Here is a 19484-nt window from a genome sequence, read left to right as displayed (position 1 = left end):
GCCAGCCCTAGAGCTGGAGGGGCAGAGAGAGCAGGTGGAATTCCAGGGCCTCACCGGCCCTCCCGCAGCTGGACCGAGTGAGGAGCTGGGGCCACTGAGAGAGGGGCTCGGCCTCCTACCACCCAGCATCTCTCCAGTGTCCCCCGCTCCTCTCGCCGACCCTGCTGGAATGTAGCTGGAAGCCATATGGCAAGGGAGCCTGGGGACGGATGGGGAAGGGATCTGGGGGCCATGGGCAAATGACCAAAGCAGTCACGTAGCTGGTAAGAGCTAGAGCTGGCACTGGAGCATTCTCTGCCATCAGAGTCCTTGCACTTTTCTCCAAACCATCTTCTTTTCAGGAATCTTAGACCAGACATGATGCTTTGCCTTTGGGGCACTTGTCACACCTGCTTGGGGGCAAGTTGCATGGGAGTCCCATTAGACCGCAGTGCCTACTTTATTCTGACTTGCAAGGCACATTTTATGCTATATATTTCTTCTGGTTAGCGGAGTGCACATATGTGACCACAGAGTGATTCAATAATAATGAAATGTTAGGAATTCCTCTCAAGAGTGCGGATGGAGATTCCATTAGGGGAGTTCCCAGATTCGATAAGCATTCCCACTATTGGTAGGTTCTGTGCCCCCTTCCCCCATGAGGTGCCCCTGGGATGCCAGGGCAGGATTGATTATATACGGAAGTTTTTGGTGTTGCTGAAGGACTTGGACCTCTGGGTCTTGAACTTGGGGGGAGGTTCAGAAAGGGGGAAAAGCATCTTAGGAGGAGCTGGGGGAACATCTCTTCTATTGATCCTGAAAAATAAAGCCTTTTCTCCCCAGAGAGATGTGGGTAAAAATGACCCCCCTTTCCTCTGTCCCTGTGGGACTCTTGGAAACCTGCGGCTCCAGAGCGCATGGCATTGCCCTGTGCTACAGGTTTCCAAAGTTCACTTGATAACAGCACCACCGTTGTGCCGTCAAGTTTCAGTGACCGGTGTGTGTGTGCTGGCAAAGATAATAACGGAGGCGGAGGGAACAATTACGCTTTCATTTTTGTTCACGTTACCAGCTCTCTTGCATTACCAACTTGCTTGCAACGTTGTCAAGAGAACCAACCTTTGGATGTTAACAAGACATCAGGATACAGGCAACTGGCAATTTCAGGGGGAAGAAAAAGGGAAAAAACTAACATTTACTGAACAGCTGCTAGTACTGTACTAGGTCCTGGACATGTTCCCTCTTACTTGATCTTGACAATAAAGCTATGGTGATCGCGGCTGTTACCCCCTTTTTACAGACGAGGAAACCTATTCAAAGAAGTAAAGTAACTTCTCCAAGGCCATGCCACTCTCAATGGCAGAACAGGGATTTAGAAAGTCTGTAATCACTGCTCTCCCTTCCTTTCTTTCTTTCCTTCCTTGTCTGATGACTATGGGTGTTTGGTTAGATGCTAAAAAATGAGGGGCTCCTTTACAGAGATTCATTAAGACAGTGTCTCTACCTCAAGGAGCTCCCTCAGTGTTCCTCAAAGAGGGTACCGCTGGCAAAGGGTCTGGACTTCTCTTGGAGTGGGGGATTGTCCCACATTACAGGGTATTTCGCTTCACTGTGACAACCAGAAAGGGCCACCCTCCCCTGTCCCGACACCGTTCCAACTGCTTCTAGGTGGTGGTCCCAGCCCCAGTGGAACCACTGTGATGCAGTGACTTCCAGAGACAGTTTGAAGCTGGGATATTACTGTTTGTTCTCAGGAAACCTCAGGATATTCCTTGTTCTTTGCAGGGTAGCCCACCACCTCCTCCGATGGCAGCCTGTTCATACTTCTTATTCTAAACCAGAAGGGGGTAGCGGGAGAGAGAACACAGATCGTGATGAAAACTCTAGAAACCAGAGGGACCAAGTACACTTCATTTACTCAGGTAGAGTGTCTCCTCCAGATCCTTTAACACAGAGCAGTTTTATTTGACCTGGTGATTGTTACTGCTGCTATTTACCATTTCTCCAGCCTATAGCTGCAGGGGACTAGTCCTAAAAAGATAAGCTAAACATTTTTTTAAATTTCAGGGTGCAGTTAAAAGTCATATGCCATACCTCTCTGGGTCTTGACTGCCTTTTCTACCGGGTACTTTTTGAAGAAGTTTGTGTACTGAGGACAGATAGTAAGGGAAGCTACAGAGTAGCTAAAGAGGTTGAGCTGTGCTGGTGATAGATTGATGCTTTAGAAACAAAGTCTAGAATAGGGAGGAAAGTGAGGTTGCCCACTTTCTTGTCCTTTTCCTGACAATCAGCCTGAGGGAAATAGCTAGTGTCCTCTATGAAAATACAGTTAATCCGCATTTATATTGACTAATTGTTATATTATCCAGATTACAAAATTCCTTCATGGGTATTTGAAAATGCTATCACATTTGTTGTCTCAAAAGATCAGTTTTATTGTTAACCTGAAGTAGTGTGCATTTATGATCCTTAAGGTATAATATTTTGTTTTTAGTAGAGTACCCAAAGAAAAATTTGAATGAAGTTAAATAATTTTCTATGACTAGTAGTTGGGCTATAACTGATACTAAGTATGATACCTTTATTAAATAATTAGAATTCTTTAACCCCCCAGACACCTTAGGTACACAGTGAAAATGCTGAGTTCTGAGCCTACATGTAACTTATTCATTCCACAAGTATTATTAGGTATTAACACGCCCTAGGGAACTTTCAGGGCCTGAAGTTGTTTTAATCTTCTAAGATACATAGTGTAGCCAATATATTATCCTCCTTGAAGGACATTTGCTTCTCAAATTCCCCCTCCTCCTAATTAATCAGTCCCTTTGTTCTTTGTACACCTGGATTATAGGGCATGGTTCATATCATAATGAGTATAAATTACATCTCCATCTCCCCTGCTTAAGGTATGACTCCCTCTAGGGTAGGGACTGTGTTTTTGTCATTTTTGTAATTCTGGTGGCTCGCACCGTGCCTGGTGCTTATTTAATGGTACTTGCTCAGCAGATGTGAGAGCGAATCCATTACTGCCCTCTAGGAACTTGGTATATATACAAGTTATATTCATTGCTGATATATGACAGCGCAGAGGAGAAAATGTCACTTCCAGCTGGGGTGCTCAGAGAGGACCTCCTGGAGGAGGTAGCCGTCTATCTAGACTTTTTAAGCTGGTAGGTTTCCTCCTGCCTCAGCTTCACTTGGAAGCTGGAGGAAGGGTGCAGGCGTGATCTGGCCTGTAGCGGCATATAGGGTCACTCGGGGTGAAAAGGTTAATGTGGGGCTGGCTGAACAGGGCCTTCGGTGCCCATGCGTGGCGTTTCACGTTTATCTAAGGCATTTGGAAATCGTGGGAGGTTTTGGAAAGGGCAAGACACATGAGCTGGATGTGGACAGGAAGTTATTATGGCCCATGCATCAGAAGATGGACAGGTGGGGGCAGAGATGCTGAGGGGCTCTGGCCATAGTGCAGGTGTGGCTTAGTCGCCGTGGCATCACCACTGCAGTACTGAGGATCTGTAACTGTCACTCTGATCTGTACCACCTTTGTTAGCCATTTAAGAAGAAATTTTTTAAGCTCCCTTTTTCAAAGAGGGACTAGATTTTTCTCCTTTTGGCCCCGTTGTGAAACCATCTGTGCTCAAGCTTGCAGGTCCTGCTGTTCCTGGGTTTTAACAGAAACTCATCGCCAGGGTATTCACTCCATTGGTGAAAGGAGAGGAGGAACGAGCCAGAAGTTGCCGGTTTGCTTTTAGGATGAACTGTTTTCTTCTCTGTGGTGGCACAGGGAGAGTTTCTCTCTTCCTGACCTCCCCTAAGATCCTTGTGCTCTCACCGTCTTCATTCAGCTGGGACCATCTCATCCTTGGCTTCCGGCCTCAGTGATTAGCAAAATTCACCCAAGAAAGAAAAAACAGACAATATCCTCTCTTCTCTGTCCCAGAAAAGAGGCTTTGCTTGTGTGCCCTGAGCTAACAGATGTGGGCACCTAGCAGTGTCGGGGAAGGCAGCCGGTCTCTCAGGCTCTTCCCCATGCTGGCCAGGTGCCGGGTGCTTTCACACACTGATTTTTGTCGTGTGTACTCCTTACTCTGCCCTGTGAGGTAAGGAGCCTTATCCCTGATTTATAGGGAGAGAACCGAGGCCCAGAGAGCTTGAGTGAGCGATAATGCAGTGGGATGTGCCTCAGCTTTATCATCATTAGATGTGGGTGATAGGTATGTCACAGCATTCTTAGGATTAAGTAAGAACTGGGCACAAGATCTAGCACACAACTGGTGGCTGTGATGATTATTATCATAATTACACATTTTCTTTGTCAGGAATGTGTGGCATCTGAGATTTCCTTGGCCCACTTGAAAAAAAAAATCCCTCCTTGAATTCTGGTAATCCATGCCCCTTTTCACTCTTTGCTATATAAGCTTCATATTCTCCTGTGGCTTGTCCTGGTCTCATGTCAGGACCTGATTGTTGTGGAGACAGAAAACCAATCAATGGCCAGGCCTTATGTGTGCCCTGTCTCCTCTGTGGGATCCTCCAGCTTGTCTGCTGCATCCCCTACTTATGTGGATTGATGAGCCATCTCTTTGAACCCCATGCCAGACACACTCCTTCACTGGTAGCAGAATTTCTTACTCTGGGTTTCTGGGCCTAGAGATGGGGCAGTGTCCACAGGCAAGTTGTATGAACAGAAAGAGCTGGTGGTGGGGGGTGGAATGTGTTAGTGGAAGGCTGAACCCAGCTGTGACCTGAGCTGACCCCTGTGGCCTTGCCCTCTTCCCAGCCCCAGCCCATCTTTTAGTCTTTAAAGACTAAACTATTTCTTCTGTAATAACTACCCCTAAGTAACTCTTTAGAAAGGCAGAGTGGTGCAGGGAAAGACCTTCTATAAGACCCATGGGGGAGATGACACAGCTGAAAACTTTGTACATCTACTGCCCTTCCGTGCTGCCATGTGATGTCTGATATGTAAATACATTAGGAGCTCACCTTCTATTTTTTTGTATAGTGGTTAGACCCAGAAGCCTCAGAATTAGATGCCTCTCATGTTCCTTTGACATCTGCAACAGGTGTTGAACTTATTAATAGCGTTAATACCTCACCCCTGGCTTGTCTTCTGTATTTTTAAGTGGCATTCACATACCTTTTTCCCACATGAAAAACAGTTCTGTGAGGACAGGTATGATGTCTCGGTTTTTCCTCACAGCCCAGAGCTCTCTGTACAGCTAGTCAGCAGCAGAGCCCTGGCAGGACTGCACTGTGCAGCCTCCTTAAAGAGGCCTCGGGTGTTCTGTTAATGTGAGTTCTTCTGTAATATAAACGGTGTGGATCTTAATACCACCTTCCTTGCCAATTGGTGTGAGTGCAAGTGAGCTTATGGATACAAGTGCTTGGAAGAGTCTAGAGCACATAGAAAGCGCACGATAAATGCACTTACTGTTATTATTGTTAGATTGTGTCATACTTACCTTTACCTGGATTTAGAATGCTGGCACTGTGATCTTTTGTTTTCAAATCTTAATGTAAAGGCTCCCCAGGTAGCCATTGTCCTTACATATTTATTTAGTGCGTTAATTGAAAAGATTTACCTTAAGGAAAGTAAAAGATTCCTGTACTGATTTTTTTTTAAATACGTTTATTTATTTTATTTATTTATTTTTGGCTGCGTTGGGTCCTTGCTGCTGCGTGCGAGCCCTCTCAAGTTGCATAGAGCGAGGGCCCCTCCTGGCTGTGGTGCCCGGGCCTCTCATTGCAGTGGCTTCCCCTGTTGCGGAGCACGGGCTCCAGGTGTGTGGGCTTCAGTAGTTGTGACACACGGGCTCTAGAGCGCAGGCTCAGTAGTTGTGGCACATGGGCTTAGTTGCTCCGCCGTATGCAGGATCTTCCAGGACCAGGGCTCAAACTCATGTCCCCTGCGTTGGCAGGCAGATTCTTAACCACCACGCCACCAGGGAAGCCCCTTCTATACTGATTTTAAGAGAATGAAATGTGGTATATATACTTATCAATTACTTTTTAAGAGGCCCAAATTGCTGCCTGGCAGTTGGTGACAACAGTGGATACTGTGCATGTTCAAATGTATACATTTGAAGCAGTTGAAATGTAATTTCCAAACTCAGGGTTAATTCATATCCTTAGTTGGAACAGATAGTATTTTCCTAGCACCTAAGCCCCTTATTTCTACCCATTCTTCATATGACCTTTGCAATAATCTGGTAATTGTGTGGCCTCTGGACCATAACATTGCTCATTAACATCAGGGTGATCCCTGTGGTCATTATGAGCCCTCTTAGTAACTTAAGACTCACACTGTCACTTTCAGGTCATTGAAGTAGCTTTTTGCAAATAATTGCTAACAGTATAAATACTGCGCAGTGTCCTTTGGAAGGGTTAATGTTCCGGTGGTATCCTCAGGAAGTCATTTGCGACACAGAGGAGTTTGGTTCATTAGAATTCCCCCCTAAGGAGTGTGGAGGGCTCACCCTGTAGGTCCCCAGAGCTGCACTGTCACTTGCCATTGGTCACTTTTGACCACTTGAAATGGGGCTGGTGTAACTGAGGATCCACATTTTTAATCTTAATGAGTTATTTAAACTTTAAAACAGAAGCAGGATAAGATGTTTTTCTGTTGAATATAACTTTATTCTGGGGGGACAGCATTTCATGTGATCCTGTCAGGTGAGATTTGTTATGTATGTTGAGTGTTTTGTCACTTCTAATAGCTCGTTAATAATTTAAACATTTGGGTTACATGGTAGAATAATTTTTTGACATGTTGGGTGAAATAAATATATTGTTTAAATTAAATTCACTTTTTTTTTTTAGTAAGGCTACTAAAATTGTTTAAATTACACATGTGGCTTGCATTAGATTTCTACTGGAAAGTACTGCTTTAGAGCATCTGTTATAGGTAGCTGAAATTAGCTTGTTTTAAAGTTCAGAATTAGTTTTCAGACTTGTATTTTTGACTTTATATAATCAGAGGTGTTTAGAGGAAGGAATCTTAGGAGTCACTTAGCCCAACCCTGTCCTTCAGCAGATGGAGAAACTGAGGTTAACAGTTACTGTAACATGGCATGCCCTAATTCTAGATGGGTACTGAACTTAATGTTCTTTATAGCCTATTGCTTTGGGTCCTGGGTTTACTTGGCATTGGAAACATGGTGGGCGTCAGGGCTGCAAAGAGCTTCCACGAGATCCAGACAGAAGAAAAGGCCTTTAAAAAGAAATTATTTTAGGTGCTGAGAGAAAGGAATTTTTGTGCTGTGCCTACCAGTAGACAGGGTGATTGATTCCATGTTTGACATGTATTTTTGTTGGGCAGTATAATGCTACTTTCATGGGGAATAGTAATAAGGTACAAATAATACCCACACTTGGTGTGATCATTTACTTTAGAAAACTCCATACATCTGGCTTTCATATTTTAATTTAGAGAGTTCTTTTCCCAAAGCCAGAGATTTTAAACCAGACCTACAGCTTTTGTCCTTGAGAAAAAGACTGAGAGCTTGACTTCATGTGTTTATTGTTTAGGTAGGTTGCCTGAGATCATTCGGTAAAAGTTTAGGTCTGTTTTATGGTATTGTTTTCTTATTAACAAAACTGACTTAAAGGAAGAAGCCACCAACAACTGCAATGGGCACCCTTAGAGCAAACCAGAATTTTATTTCTATTTTGAGGCATAGAGGAGGAAAGGGAGGCATTACGAGTTATTAAGTGGTGATTTGATTTATGGGACTGTCCATCAGGTTTAGAGAGGGCTGCTTCTGCTACAGATGCAGCTGACAAGCTGGGCAACCTTTGATATTTAACCTTTCTGAACCTGTTTCTTCATCCCACTAATCTTCACACAGAGTAGCATGTGGATTAAATGATACAATCATGCAAGTGAAAGTATTTTGTGCTCCGAAAGCACTGCAAATGGAAGGACTGGTGTCTTGAGGGCTTCCTTTCTCCAAGGAGTTGTAGAACTATTTCTGGGGTCACACTTGGTCTTGGTGAGGCCTTGGATGAGTCAGTCACGTTTGGAATGTGCATTTAATGGGTCCAAGGCCTTGACCCCACGATTTGGGAGTTCTCAGGGGTCCACTTTAATTTAGAGCCACTTTTGCTCTTGGTAGTGGAGACGATTCTGCCTGAAGTAAGGGTTAGAACTGGGAGGCTCTTAGCCCTATTGTATTGAGCATGGGCACAAACCACCCAGGATTTAGAGATTAGGAGTAGGGAAAGGAAAGTTCTCTGCAGAAACTTCGGTCAGGTAACAGAGCTTTATAGGCCATTAATTTGGCTGCAGGGTCCAATGCCATACAACCGTTTTGTAAACATCTGTTTTCAAAATAATCCCTAGTATTTCATGAATTTAAGGAATAGAAATTGCAATAGGGGGACTTCCCTGGTGGTCCAGTAGTTAAGACTCTGCACTCCCAGTGTAGGGGGCCTGGGTTCGACCCCTGGTCGGGGAACTAGATCCTGCATGCATGCTGCAACTAAGAGTCCACATGCCATAACTAGGGGTTCGCATACTGCAACGAAGATCCCGTGTGTCACAATGAAGATCCTGAGTGCCGCAACTAAGACCCGGCGCAGCCAAATGAATGAATGAATGAATGCATGCGTGCATGCAAAGGAAAGTCTAGTTTGAAATCTAATTTGTGTTAGTTGACCAGATGACCCCTCCTGGGTTCTGCTCAGTCAAATGAGACCTAGGGCCGTTTACCCATTTAGCACCTCTGGGCCCTGGGATCCTCATTTGTAAACCTGGGGTTTGGTCTGTGTCTGCGAGATCACTGTCAGCTCTCCTTACTCAGTTGTGTGTTCAATGTAATTTAATGGCCAACAGACATAAGTTTCTGAGAGACATATCCCTAGACAGGATGCCTTTTCCTGGTCTTTAAAGAGCTGGTGGATGGGTCAGCCTGGCTGAACTTGCTTTTTCTTTTATAGATTATACTCCATTTAAAGTTATAAAATATTTGTTATATTGCTTGTGCTGTACATTGCATCTTTGTATCTTATTTATTTTATACCTAGTAGTTTGTTACTTCTTAATTCTCTTCTCTCCCAGGCCTCTCTTCACTGGTAACCACTAGTTTGTTCTCTGTATCTGTGAGTCTGTTTCTGTTTTGTTATATTCATTTGTTTTATTTTTTAGACTCCATATATAAAATGAAAACATAACAGTATTTGTCTTTCTCTATTGGACTTATTTCAGCAAGCATTAATACCTCCAGGTCCATCCATGCTGTTGCAAATGGAAAAATTGCATTCTTTGTGGCTAATATTCCATTGTATATATACACCACATCTTCTTTAAACATTCATCTCTTGATGGACACTTTGGTTGCTTCCATATCTTGGCTGTTGTAAACAACGCTGCAGTGAACATCGGGGTGCACATATCTTTTCAAATTATTTCAGTTATTTCAAATTCAAATTATTTTGTTTTCTTCAGATATATGCCCAGGTGTGGATTTGCTGGATCATATGGTAGTTCCATTTTTAATTGGACTTGGTTTTTCTTTGGAGTTTACCTTGTCTGTTAGAAGGGCTGAGTTTGCTGATTTTGCCTGTTTCACCTGTTGAGACTTTGCCTAGCCTCTGTCTATCTGTGTGCACCATGGCCTTTACATTTCTTGCCCCTGCAGATGTTTTACCAGCTCCAAAGGCACCAACCAAGGTTACCTTGGCTGGACATAGACTGGTGATTAAAGAAGTGCTGTTTGCCGGACAACTGATTCTATGTACAGTATATTCTCTTCTTTAGTCGTAATTTGATTATCTTTAAAAATAGTGGGAGGGCTGATTTTGAAATGATTCTGGAATTAATATAGGAGACCTTGTATCAACAATTACAATGTATTTATTGAGCGGGTACCACGTGCCAGTATGCCGCAAGGTGTGAAGGACACATGAGTGGGGAAATGAGCATTTCTCATTGCTGGTGGGGTGTAAAAGGTACAGCCTCTGTGGAGAGCTGTTTGGCAATATGTATCATAAATAAAAATGCATATACTCTTTTTATTTTTATTATTTATTATTTTTATTTTTTTATGCATATACTCTTTGACCAGCAATTCCACTTCTAAGTATCTATCCCACAGATAATCCTCACACGTTCATGAAATGATTTATGTACAAAGGTAGCCATTATAGCGTCATTTATAATAGCAAAAGATTAGGAATAACTTAAAAGCCCAATGAGGGACTGATTAAGTAATTATATTATTAAATAATATAGTACATCCTCATAATGAAATACTACGCAGCCATTAAAAGTAATGGAACAACTCTAGGCCCTGATATAGAACCATCTCTAAAATAAATAGGGATAAATAAGTTTGGAACATTATGATTATATGCTACTTGTGTGTGTGCCTATGGGTGTGTATTTAATAGAATATCTTCCTAAGAACACAGAAAACTGATGCCAGTGGTTGCCTTGGGGAAGGATAACCGGGAGATTACTTTTGCAACTTTAAAATTTTATACTATGTACATCTACCATCTATTAAGAAAAGACATTGTTGGGCTTCCCTGGTGGTGCAGTGGCTGAGAATCTGCCTGCCAGTGCAGGGGGACACGGGTTCGAGCCCTGGTTCGGGAGGATCCCACATTCCGCAGAGCAACTAAGCCTGTGCGCCACAACTACTGAGCCTGCGCTCTAGAGCCCACGAGCCACAACTACTGAAGCCCGTGCTCTGCAACGAGAGAAGCCACCGCAATGAGAAGAAGCCCGCGCACCGCAACCAAGAGTAGCCCCTGCTCACCGCAACTAGAGAAAGCCTGAGCACGGCAACAAAGACCCAACGCAGCCAGAAACAATAAATAAATAAAATAATAATAAATAAATTAAAAAGACATTGTCATGCCTTGAAGGAGTTTACAGTTTAGTCAGACCAGATAACATAAGATATACAAAGTACGGGGTAAATATTGGCTTTATGGGAAGATATAAATGCTAAGCTCTGTGTGTGCCGTTGACTGGATTTTGCCCTGAGTCATCAGGACGGGTGGGTCTGAGCTTCAGCAGAGCCAGCTTCCAAGCCTTAGCGTCCCACCTGGGGCTAAAGCAGTTTGCAGCCTTTGTCCCGTAGTGGCGGGAAGAGCCCACAGCCTCGGAATCAGTTCTTGGTTGGGGTCCTGGCTCTGCCACTTACCAAGCACGCAATTTGGGGCAGGGATGCTCGAGGCCCAAAGCCTACTTGTGCTCCTTCGTAGATGAAGATAAGCCGCCTCCACCTTGCTCTGCAGCGAGCACCCCGCAGACCACGAGGTGCTCTGCAGATGCCAGCTCACATAGACGCTGCCCGGCACCTGCCGACGGGCAAGCTGGGGCCAGAGGTGCAAGGTGAAACAGTGAAGCAAAAATGTATCTTTTTCCCCCTCTGCCAAATAACTTGGCAGGATTTGTAAAATTAGAAAAGTAGACCATAGTAGTTTTGGAATCCTTGACCTCTGACCTTGGGGCAAGTCATTTTATCCTCTAGACCTGTTTCCCTATTTGAAAAATGGAAGGGGCTGTGCATCCTCTGGGCCCCTCCAGTCGCAGCGGTCTGTGACAGTGTGGCATTAGCAGTGATTCCCATCTCAGCTGAGATGAGTCATACTGACCGAAAAGTCCCCACGCGAGGAGGAAGTCTCTGAGAAGTTTCCTCGTGCTAGAGGATCTGAGCCTTGGGGGGGAAACGGGGAGGCGGTGGGGGGGGATTGCTGCCACCAAGAGGGGAGACCAAGAAAGCAGAGTGAGTGGAGACGGGTTGTTTGTGTTCTCCACTCCAAAACCTCCTTTGCTTTCACATAGTCATGTGGACTAGATGTTTGGAAAAACCCGGCTTACCCCTTGTTTAAGCGGGTGGGATGTTCATGCAGTTGTGACCGGTGTACTTAAGTCAGTTGTCACTCCTGTGAGGTCTTTCTGTGCAGTTTAGTGACACTTCCTCTGTGCTGCCTTGGCTCCTACATGTTTCTCCTTGAGCCTCTAAACTGAGATCAGAGACTGTCCTCTGTTTATCTCTGTGTCCCCAGCACCTAGCGCAGTTCCTGGCACCTGAATGGCAAGCTATATGTGTGTAGTAGATGGGTTGCTGGATTAATGATCCATTTAGGGTAGTATGGACACTAAATCTTGTTAATCTTGACCACCACCTTTATTATAGCTATCACCATTCTGAAGTGATCTTTTAGCTATTAGTATGAAATATTTCATACTCAAAAATTTCACACTAAAAAAGAAATTAAAGGACCCCCCCACCCTGCCTTTGGAAAGTATTTTAACAGGATGCACAAAAAAGAAAAAGAAAAAAATCTAAGTGTTTTAGAGTCTTTCTATATTACAGCATATAATACATATGTATCTAAAATTCATCACTGCCGCCACCAGCACAGGCACACAGGTCTTTGGCTACCGGCAAGAAACAGCAAGCCTGGGTGACTGTCCCAATTCTTACCTTTTAAAGCTTAATTGTAGGCAGTTAAATCTGAAAAGGAGCTTTAAGATTGAAATAAATGATTTCTGTTTACAAATGCAGGATCCACAGAGGGTGAAGGACCACTGAGGAAGTTCAGAAGTGGCAGTAAAGAGCCCCAGTAGTTCCAGTGTGCTAGGGTACTGCCCTCCCTCATGGGGGCTGCCCTTTAGGAGGAGGGGCAGGAGGGCGAGCAAACAGGGCTGTTTGAGCTCAAGGTGGACATCTGACGACCTGGTTAGTCCACGCTAGGTTAGTTTCAGTGTATGTTAGGTAAAGTGAGTTAGGGAGTTAGAGCCAGTGCACCTGAAGGTTATATTGGTAAGATGAGTGTGTGTGTTTTCCTGTAGACTCATTCTAATAGTGATGGAAGACAGAGTCACAAAGTTCCTTTCATGTGCGGAGGACAGCATCCAGGACTGAATACATTCATGGCTTGTTCAAAAATGGGGAAGAGATGAGAAAAAACGTGTCCTAAAGTTTGCTTATCTAACCAAGCCATTCTCTTGACATAGTGACTGACCCTTGCATAAGCCCTTTGATTGAGGCCCAGCAGCAGCATCCTACTTAATACAGACAACCAGAAATTAACTCTGCTGGCATCCAGGTATGAAACTTCCCATGGGAAAGTTGGATCCATCCACTTTTTGTAGCAGTGGCCTCACCTGCTATTTTGGAAATTAACTGTCCTTTATGATTTATTTTTGGCCAAACACATGTGCCTCTTGAGAAAATAGTCCAAGTTCCTAGTCTATTCACTTTCCAGTTTTGCTTTTATCTTTGCATCACGCTTTACAGTGTACAGACAAGCGTAATGGGTGAGAGTTCCAGTAAACTGGCTGGATCACATTTCTTAGATTGAGTCATTGCTGAGAAACTTGTTTGTGAACAGGAAGCAGCCCATGAAAATGTCTGTACACAGTAACAAGGTGGACTGTGAGGAAACTGGACCATTTTTTAGCTGAAAGACAAAAGGGTAGAAGGATGCATCTGTGATCCAGGGAATAGCAGATTTGTGATCTAGAGTTTGTTTTTTAATTTATTTTTTTGGCTGCGTTGGGTCTTCATTACTGTGCTCGGGCTTTCTCTAGTTGTGGCGGGCCTCCCACTGTTGTGGCCTCTCCCATTGTGGAGCACAGGCTCCGCGGCCATGGCTCACGGGCCCAGCCGCTCCGCGGCACGTGCGATCCTCCCGGACCGGGGCACGAACCCGTATCCCCTGCATCGGCAGGCGGACCCCCAACCACTGCGCCACCAGGGAAGCCCAGTGAGATGTATTTTCAAAACACACCTGCTTGGTGTCATTTTACTTTAGGAGTAAGGATTGTGACTGCAGAGTAGAGCCTTGTGAACCAAGGAGATCTTTGTTGTTGTTCAATCAATTCTTCAGAATTCGAGCATGCCCTCAGTTGTTTTTGTACTTTCCTATAGCTCTTAATTTGGTTTATACTCCAACAGACGGTAGGATGAGATTCATGTTCATCCGGTTTTGCCCAAAAATATTTGAGCAGCTTCTATGGAAAAAAATATTAAACCAGATTTAGCTTTTAGGTGAATAATATAACCACCTGGGCATAATATAAAGACTGAAATGTATGAAAGAAAAGCAATTTAGACTCTGAATGCCAGTAGTTAATATTTGGATGGAGAGATCGATCTCAGGAGAATAAACTTTAAAAGAAGATTTATTATTTTCTTAATGGAAATACATGATTTTAAGAAGGAATCTGTATAAAACAATTATACCCCAAGAAAGATGTAAAAAATATAAAAATAAATTTTTAAAAAGGAATCACTTGAGACATTGTCTTAACACTTATACTGTAAAATTGGAAGTGAGGATCAGTTTTCATTGTTTACAAAGTTAGTTATCTGTGCAATTTTTTAAAAAACAGTTTATTGGTGAAATTTGTTTTTAGAAGAAACCTCCCACCACCTTCCCGTCATCCTCTGGACAAAACAGAGGATGGGAGAGGGCAGGTAGGGAAAGGGGTTGGGAGGTGCAATCTTCATTTATACCTTTGAATGTATATAATAAAAACCATTTTATTTTTCATTTCAAATACTTTTCTAAAGCCTTAGTTTACTGAATTGCTTTAATTTAGGAAGAGATCATGATATCTTTGCTTTATCTTTTCTGATTTTGGGGGGATCATCTAAGCATGATAAATGCTTGTTTGTTCAAAGCACTAAAATTGGCTTGCAAAAGACATTATTATGGGATTCTGTGTTCAAGGGCTTTCTTCTGTTTATCCTGGAACAAAGACATTTGTTTTAAAGTGGTACGGGTTAATAGTCCAACTTCAGATTTCCCATAAAACGCGTAACAGATTACCCAGATGGCAAATGATGATATATATATATAGAGAGAGAGACATTTTCAATATGACTGTTTCCATTGGGCCAGATGGTGATTTAACGTGAATTGTCAAACATTTACGTTCTTATTAAATTGTCTTATTTTGTCGAAGCCAAGCTAGCAACATAACGTGGAATACACTCAGGAATTGCAAAAGGACAACGACAACAAAAATTCAGACACCAAGTATGGCAGATGGCATTTGCTCCATATGGCATGTGAAGGCTCACAGCCAGTGCCTGTGTTGCCCTTGGGAAGCTTAAGGAAATACCTGTTGAAATGCCATACATTTCCTCTCCCTCCCCAGACCCTTTTTATCTGCCCTCTTGCAGGGCAGCCATGCTTCCTCAGTGCCTCAGGTTGAAGTGTGGGAGAGCAGTTTAGTTCTTCCACTGGCATTGTCCTTCCACACTGTCCGTTGTCATGCTCGTTTGTTATGGGCACCACCCCAGCTATTTCCTCTTAGGTGGTTTGGGAATTTTGCAGAGAGATGGGTCATTTGTGGAGTAAGTCGTGTGCCCAGTCACAGGGCTCCTTCAAGACAGCTCACTGCCTGAGGTCAGCACAGAACACAGTCCTGGGCCTGCAGGGCTCCCCACCAGTGAGTCGTAGGTCAACAAACTTCTGCTGTTCTCATTTTCAACATAAAGCTTTGAATATTTAATGCAATATCAAATTGCTGCAGGTTTTTTCTTCCAAAACTTATGTGAAAATCTGAGTAACACAGTATATGATATATCAAAGCCATGACAAGCAACCCCTTGTTACTGCATTCTGAATTTGATCAGAACATCTGTTTTAAAGGAATTCAAAGTAGTTAAAACTCAGCTTTTTTTTTTTTTTTAAGCAGACGTTTTCTTTCAGAGACCTCGCATGGCAAGATTAAACATTATATAAAAATAAACTTAAAAATGAAAACCTCTGAGAACACTTTAAAACCTGTTTTGGTCTATTATCTCATTGAAGGCTGCCCAGCCTTCATTAAGAACAATTAGATGTTGTCACTTGAAACATCTTTTGGTGGCATTCCTGGTGGAGACGGTCAGCTCTGGCTCTAGAAGCCCCTCCATCTCCCAGGGTCCAGCATTGTTTCAGATCAGATAACAAGAACAGGTGCTCAGGAGCTGATCCAAATGACATTTGTGTTTTATTTTTCCTGTTTGTTGATGAGGATCCATCAATGTGTCCTTGTCTAATTATGTTATGGGAAATTTTAAAACACTGAATTGGTTTGGAGCTGTGCATTGAAGGGTAGTCATGTCAGGAATTGAGAGGGTGTTGCGTGTGTACATAAAAGTTTACATAAAAGTGTATGTTATTTACTTTTATTTACAACACACGATTCACATGCCTAGTGGTCAATTTCAGACCTTCCCTGAGGAGGAACCAAGTAGCTTCATGGCTGAGTGTTGTTTCAAAGCTCCCACTACAGTTCTGTCTGTAACTTCATTATTATCCTTTGGCCTGGAGCTTGGTCTCACTTACAGCAAGTAGTAGGGCCCATCCTACTTCTTGTTGGGATGCATAACAACACTTACGTATACTTTACATTTATAGAGAAATTTCTTCTACATTTCATTTGATCCACCAACATCCGTATGGTAGGGGTAGGATGGAACAATTATACTAAATTTATAGCTAAAACACCTAAACCCACTCAAGACATCTGATGGGGAGGAAAGGGGGGAAAAGGAAAGAACAGAGTTGTATCAACTCTTGGTGTGATTTTTGCCACTGACAATTTTAGAGTAAATTACATTAGAAATTTTCCTCCCACCCATAGTTCTGGGTTCTAGGAATACTTTGGACTAGTCATATTTGTGAGGTGTTTCCAACATAAATTCTTCAGTGCTCTTTCAGTTCTTTTATGAAAAAGTCAAACTGAGTACTGGTTTTTATCCTGGGATCTCTGAACAAGAAGCCCCAGGCCGAGGGCAGTCTGGGGAAGTGAGGGTAGATGTGGTACAGTGACCCCCAGGTGCAGGGACAAGTATTTGGGTTTCTCTATTGTTGACCTTCTGAAGAGCTCAATGCACTTTCCGTGTCAGTTTTTGAGAGAGGTGGCAACAGGTACGCTTATTTTGTAGAGAAATAGAGTTCAATTGAGATAGCATGAGTCTGCATTTCCTTAACTTTTAGTGCTAGCATTTAGTAGCAGTGAACACCCTGAATGTCTCCTTAGCACCTTGGTCGTTAGCTCCAGTTTGGAGAATGGCCCAGACAGGATACTCAGCTGTAGCTAGATTCCCCCAGAAGATATGGCCCAACCTAATTAGAATTTTAAAGTAGGTTTCTCTATACCTTGGGCCTTTCTCTTTTCACATGACCTTTGTGTAAACATGTCTATTAAAGTGGAAACAAATTATTTTTAAAATGGAAATTCTCATGTTTTATTTTAGTGGGGAGCCCCCTGAGAAGATAGCCACGTATGACTGAATGCTCTACGATTTCTATTTTGTTGCTTGTGGCCAGGAAAATAATCCAGGTGACATTTGCTCAATCCAGTCTTCTGAAGTGGTGATGGCCACTTCTTCCCACCACCAATATGTCAAGGCAAAGTCTACATATTCAGCAATGGATTTTATTTCCTGCCCCACTTAGGAACCACTGTCCAATGATCAGACTTCATATTTTTAGTGTGGGCTAGTGGTTAAAGATCAGGAGTCCAAGATTGACTCATATTGTACTCATGCCTGGGTATACATCCCTGTTCTGGCACTTTCTCGTAGTACGTCTTCTTTCTAAGCTTCAATATACTTATCTGTAAAATAGGGATACGTGTTTTCTTTATGTGGTTTTGAGGGTTGGTTTGTGTATATCTGAAGTACTTAGAACAATGCTTGGCATATATAGAAAGCCCTTAATAGATGTTGGCTTACAAACAGTTAGGTATACCCTAGCCAGTTCTGAAGAGCTACAGATACTGCTTTAATTATACCTACTGTGTGTGCTCTGTGCTAAAAGTTATACTGTTCAAAGCTAGAATAATAAACCTCATAAGCAGGGTTTCATAGCATTTAAGATTCTAACACCAACTTTCAATCAAGGCTAGAGGTGGCCTCTACTATCCAGTTAGCTGGGCTGCCTCTAGGCTGGGTGGTCTGTGCTTGTACTTTGTTGGGTGAAATAGCCTGACTGCTCAGTGAAGCAACAGCCATGTTGTTTTTTGTCCTTTGGAGGCTGAAAGTAGTAGAGCCGTAAATGCACTGGGCAGCCCAGTGCTGCCAACTGTTGTCCGAACCGCAATACAAAGTTTGATGTCTGTGCACACTGTGTCTGCTGGCCTTCAGATCCCACTTCCCTTTCTCTGTCAAATTTTCCAGTCTCCATCTCATTATTTTCAACATAGATGACTTGTTAAATGGAAACTGATTTACATTTCCTACCTGTTCAGACTTTTACAAAAACTAAAGTTGTAAACCAGAAAAATTGCTTTTGACACATTTGTGGTTAGGAAAATATGGACATGGTAACGTAAGCCTAGCCTTGTAATATAAATCAGAATAACCATTCCCTCATTGTACAATTCTCCCCATATCTCAGAACGTATTACCTTCCATCCTTCCCTAGAGCCACATTGTTTTGGTTTGTGTTATTAAGAGGGTTATTTACGATTTCTCAGGAGTGAGCCTAGTGGGCACTACCCCTTTCCCAGTTCTTTTGGCAATCTCTTGCTTCACCCACACAAGATTACCATTTGCTAGGACTTGAATTTACTAATTTGTTCATACCTCAGGAGCTAAAACTCAAGTCAAGAGGAAACTGTTTTGGGGCTTCCCTGGTGGCACAGTGGTTGAGAATCCACCTGCCAATGCAGGGGACATGGGTTTGATCCCTGGTCCGGGAAGATCCCACATGCCGCAGAGCAACTAAGCCCATGAGCCACAACTACTGAGCCTGTGTGCCGCATCTACTGAAGCCCACGCGCCTAGAGCCCGTGCTCCGCAACGAGAAGCCCGCACACTGCAACAAAGAGTAGCCCCTGCTCACCGCAACTAGAGAAAGCCCGCACACAGCAACGAAGACCCAACTCAGCCAAAAATAAATAAATAAATTTATTTTTTTTAAAAAAAAAAGAGGGCTTCCCTGGTGGCGCAGTGGTTGAGAGTCCGCCTGCCGATGCAGGGGACATGGGTTCGTGCCCCGCTCTGGGAGGATCCCATATGCCGCGGAGCGGCTGGTCCCATGAGTCATGGCCGCTGGGCCTGCACGTCCGGAGCCTGTGCTACACAACGGGAGAGGCCACAACAGTGAGGGGCCCACGTACAGCAAAAAAAAAAAAGAGGAAACTGTTTTAATAAGTAACCACAGACACAGAAGTAGCGAGAAATGATGGGGAAAAGATAATCCACTATAAGAAAGACCAAATGAAAGGTGATATTTCACAACTGCTAGGTTGACAGTTTAACTTGGGTTTTTTTTTTTTTCCCCTGTAAACTGGTATTTGCTAAGCAAGTTTAGGGAAAAATTCCACATACTCAATCATGTTTTCCAAACTCCACTTCTCATAAACCACTGGCTCGGAGTGCTTGCTCTAATTTCTCTATTCCATGAAACAAGTGTGGGATTTCTTTTAATTCAAGAATGTTAATGTGCAACATTTATTACTTTGTTGTTAGTGACCTCTGCCATCACCCAAATTGTTAATAATCCAAGTAATAAGTGATTACATTGGATAGCTGTTT

The 19484-nt window shown here is 43.2% G+C and overlaps 1 protein-coding gene across 3 annotated transcripts in view; it reads left to right on the top strand.

The window, feature by feature from the left end:
• Positions 1 to 19484, top strand: part of NFE2L2 (NFE2 like bZIP transcription factor 2) — a 35174-nt gene that overhangs the window by 11632 nt on the left and 4058 nt on the right. The window contains exon 1 of one of the 3 annotated variants that reach the window (XM_082630380.1): positions 1024 to 1901. The exons of the other annotated variants lie outside the window; for them this stretch is intronic. Coding sequence (XP_082486506.1) covers positions 1854 to 1901 — 48 coding nt within the window. The 5' untranslated portion in view covers positions 1024 to 1853. Of the gene's footprint in view, positions 1 to 1023; positions 1902 to 19484 lie in introns of those variants that run through there. 3 annotated transcript variants of the gene reach the window in all.

Source organism: Mesoplodon mirus (assembly GCF_964341445.2).
Source record: "Mesoplodon mirus genome assembly, chromosome: 8".
In the NCBI taxonomy this organism is placed as follows: Eukaryota; Metazoa; Chordata; class Mammalia; order Artiodactyla; family Ziphiidae; genus Mesoplodon; species Mesoplodon mirus.
This window is presented reverse-complemented; position numbering and strand designations above follow the sequence as displayed.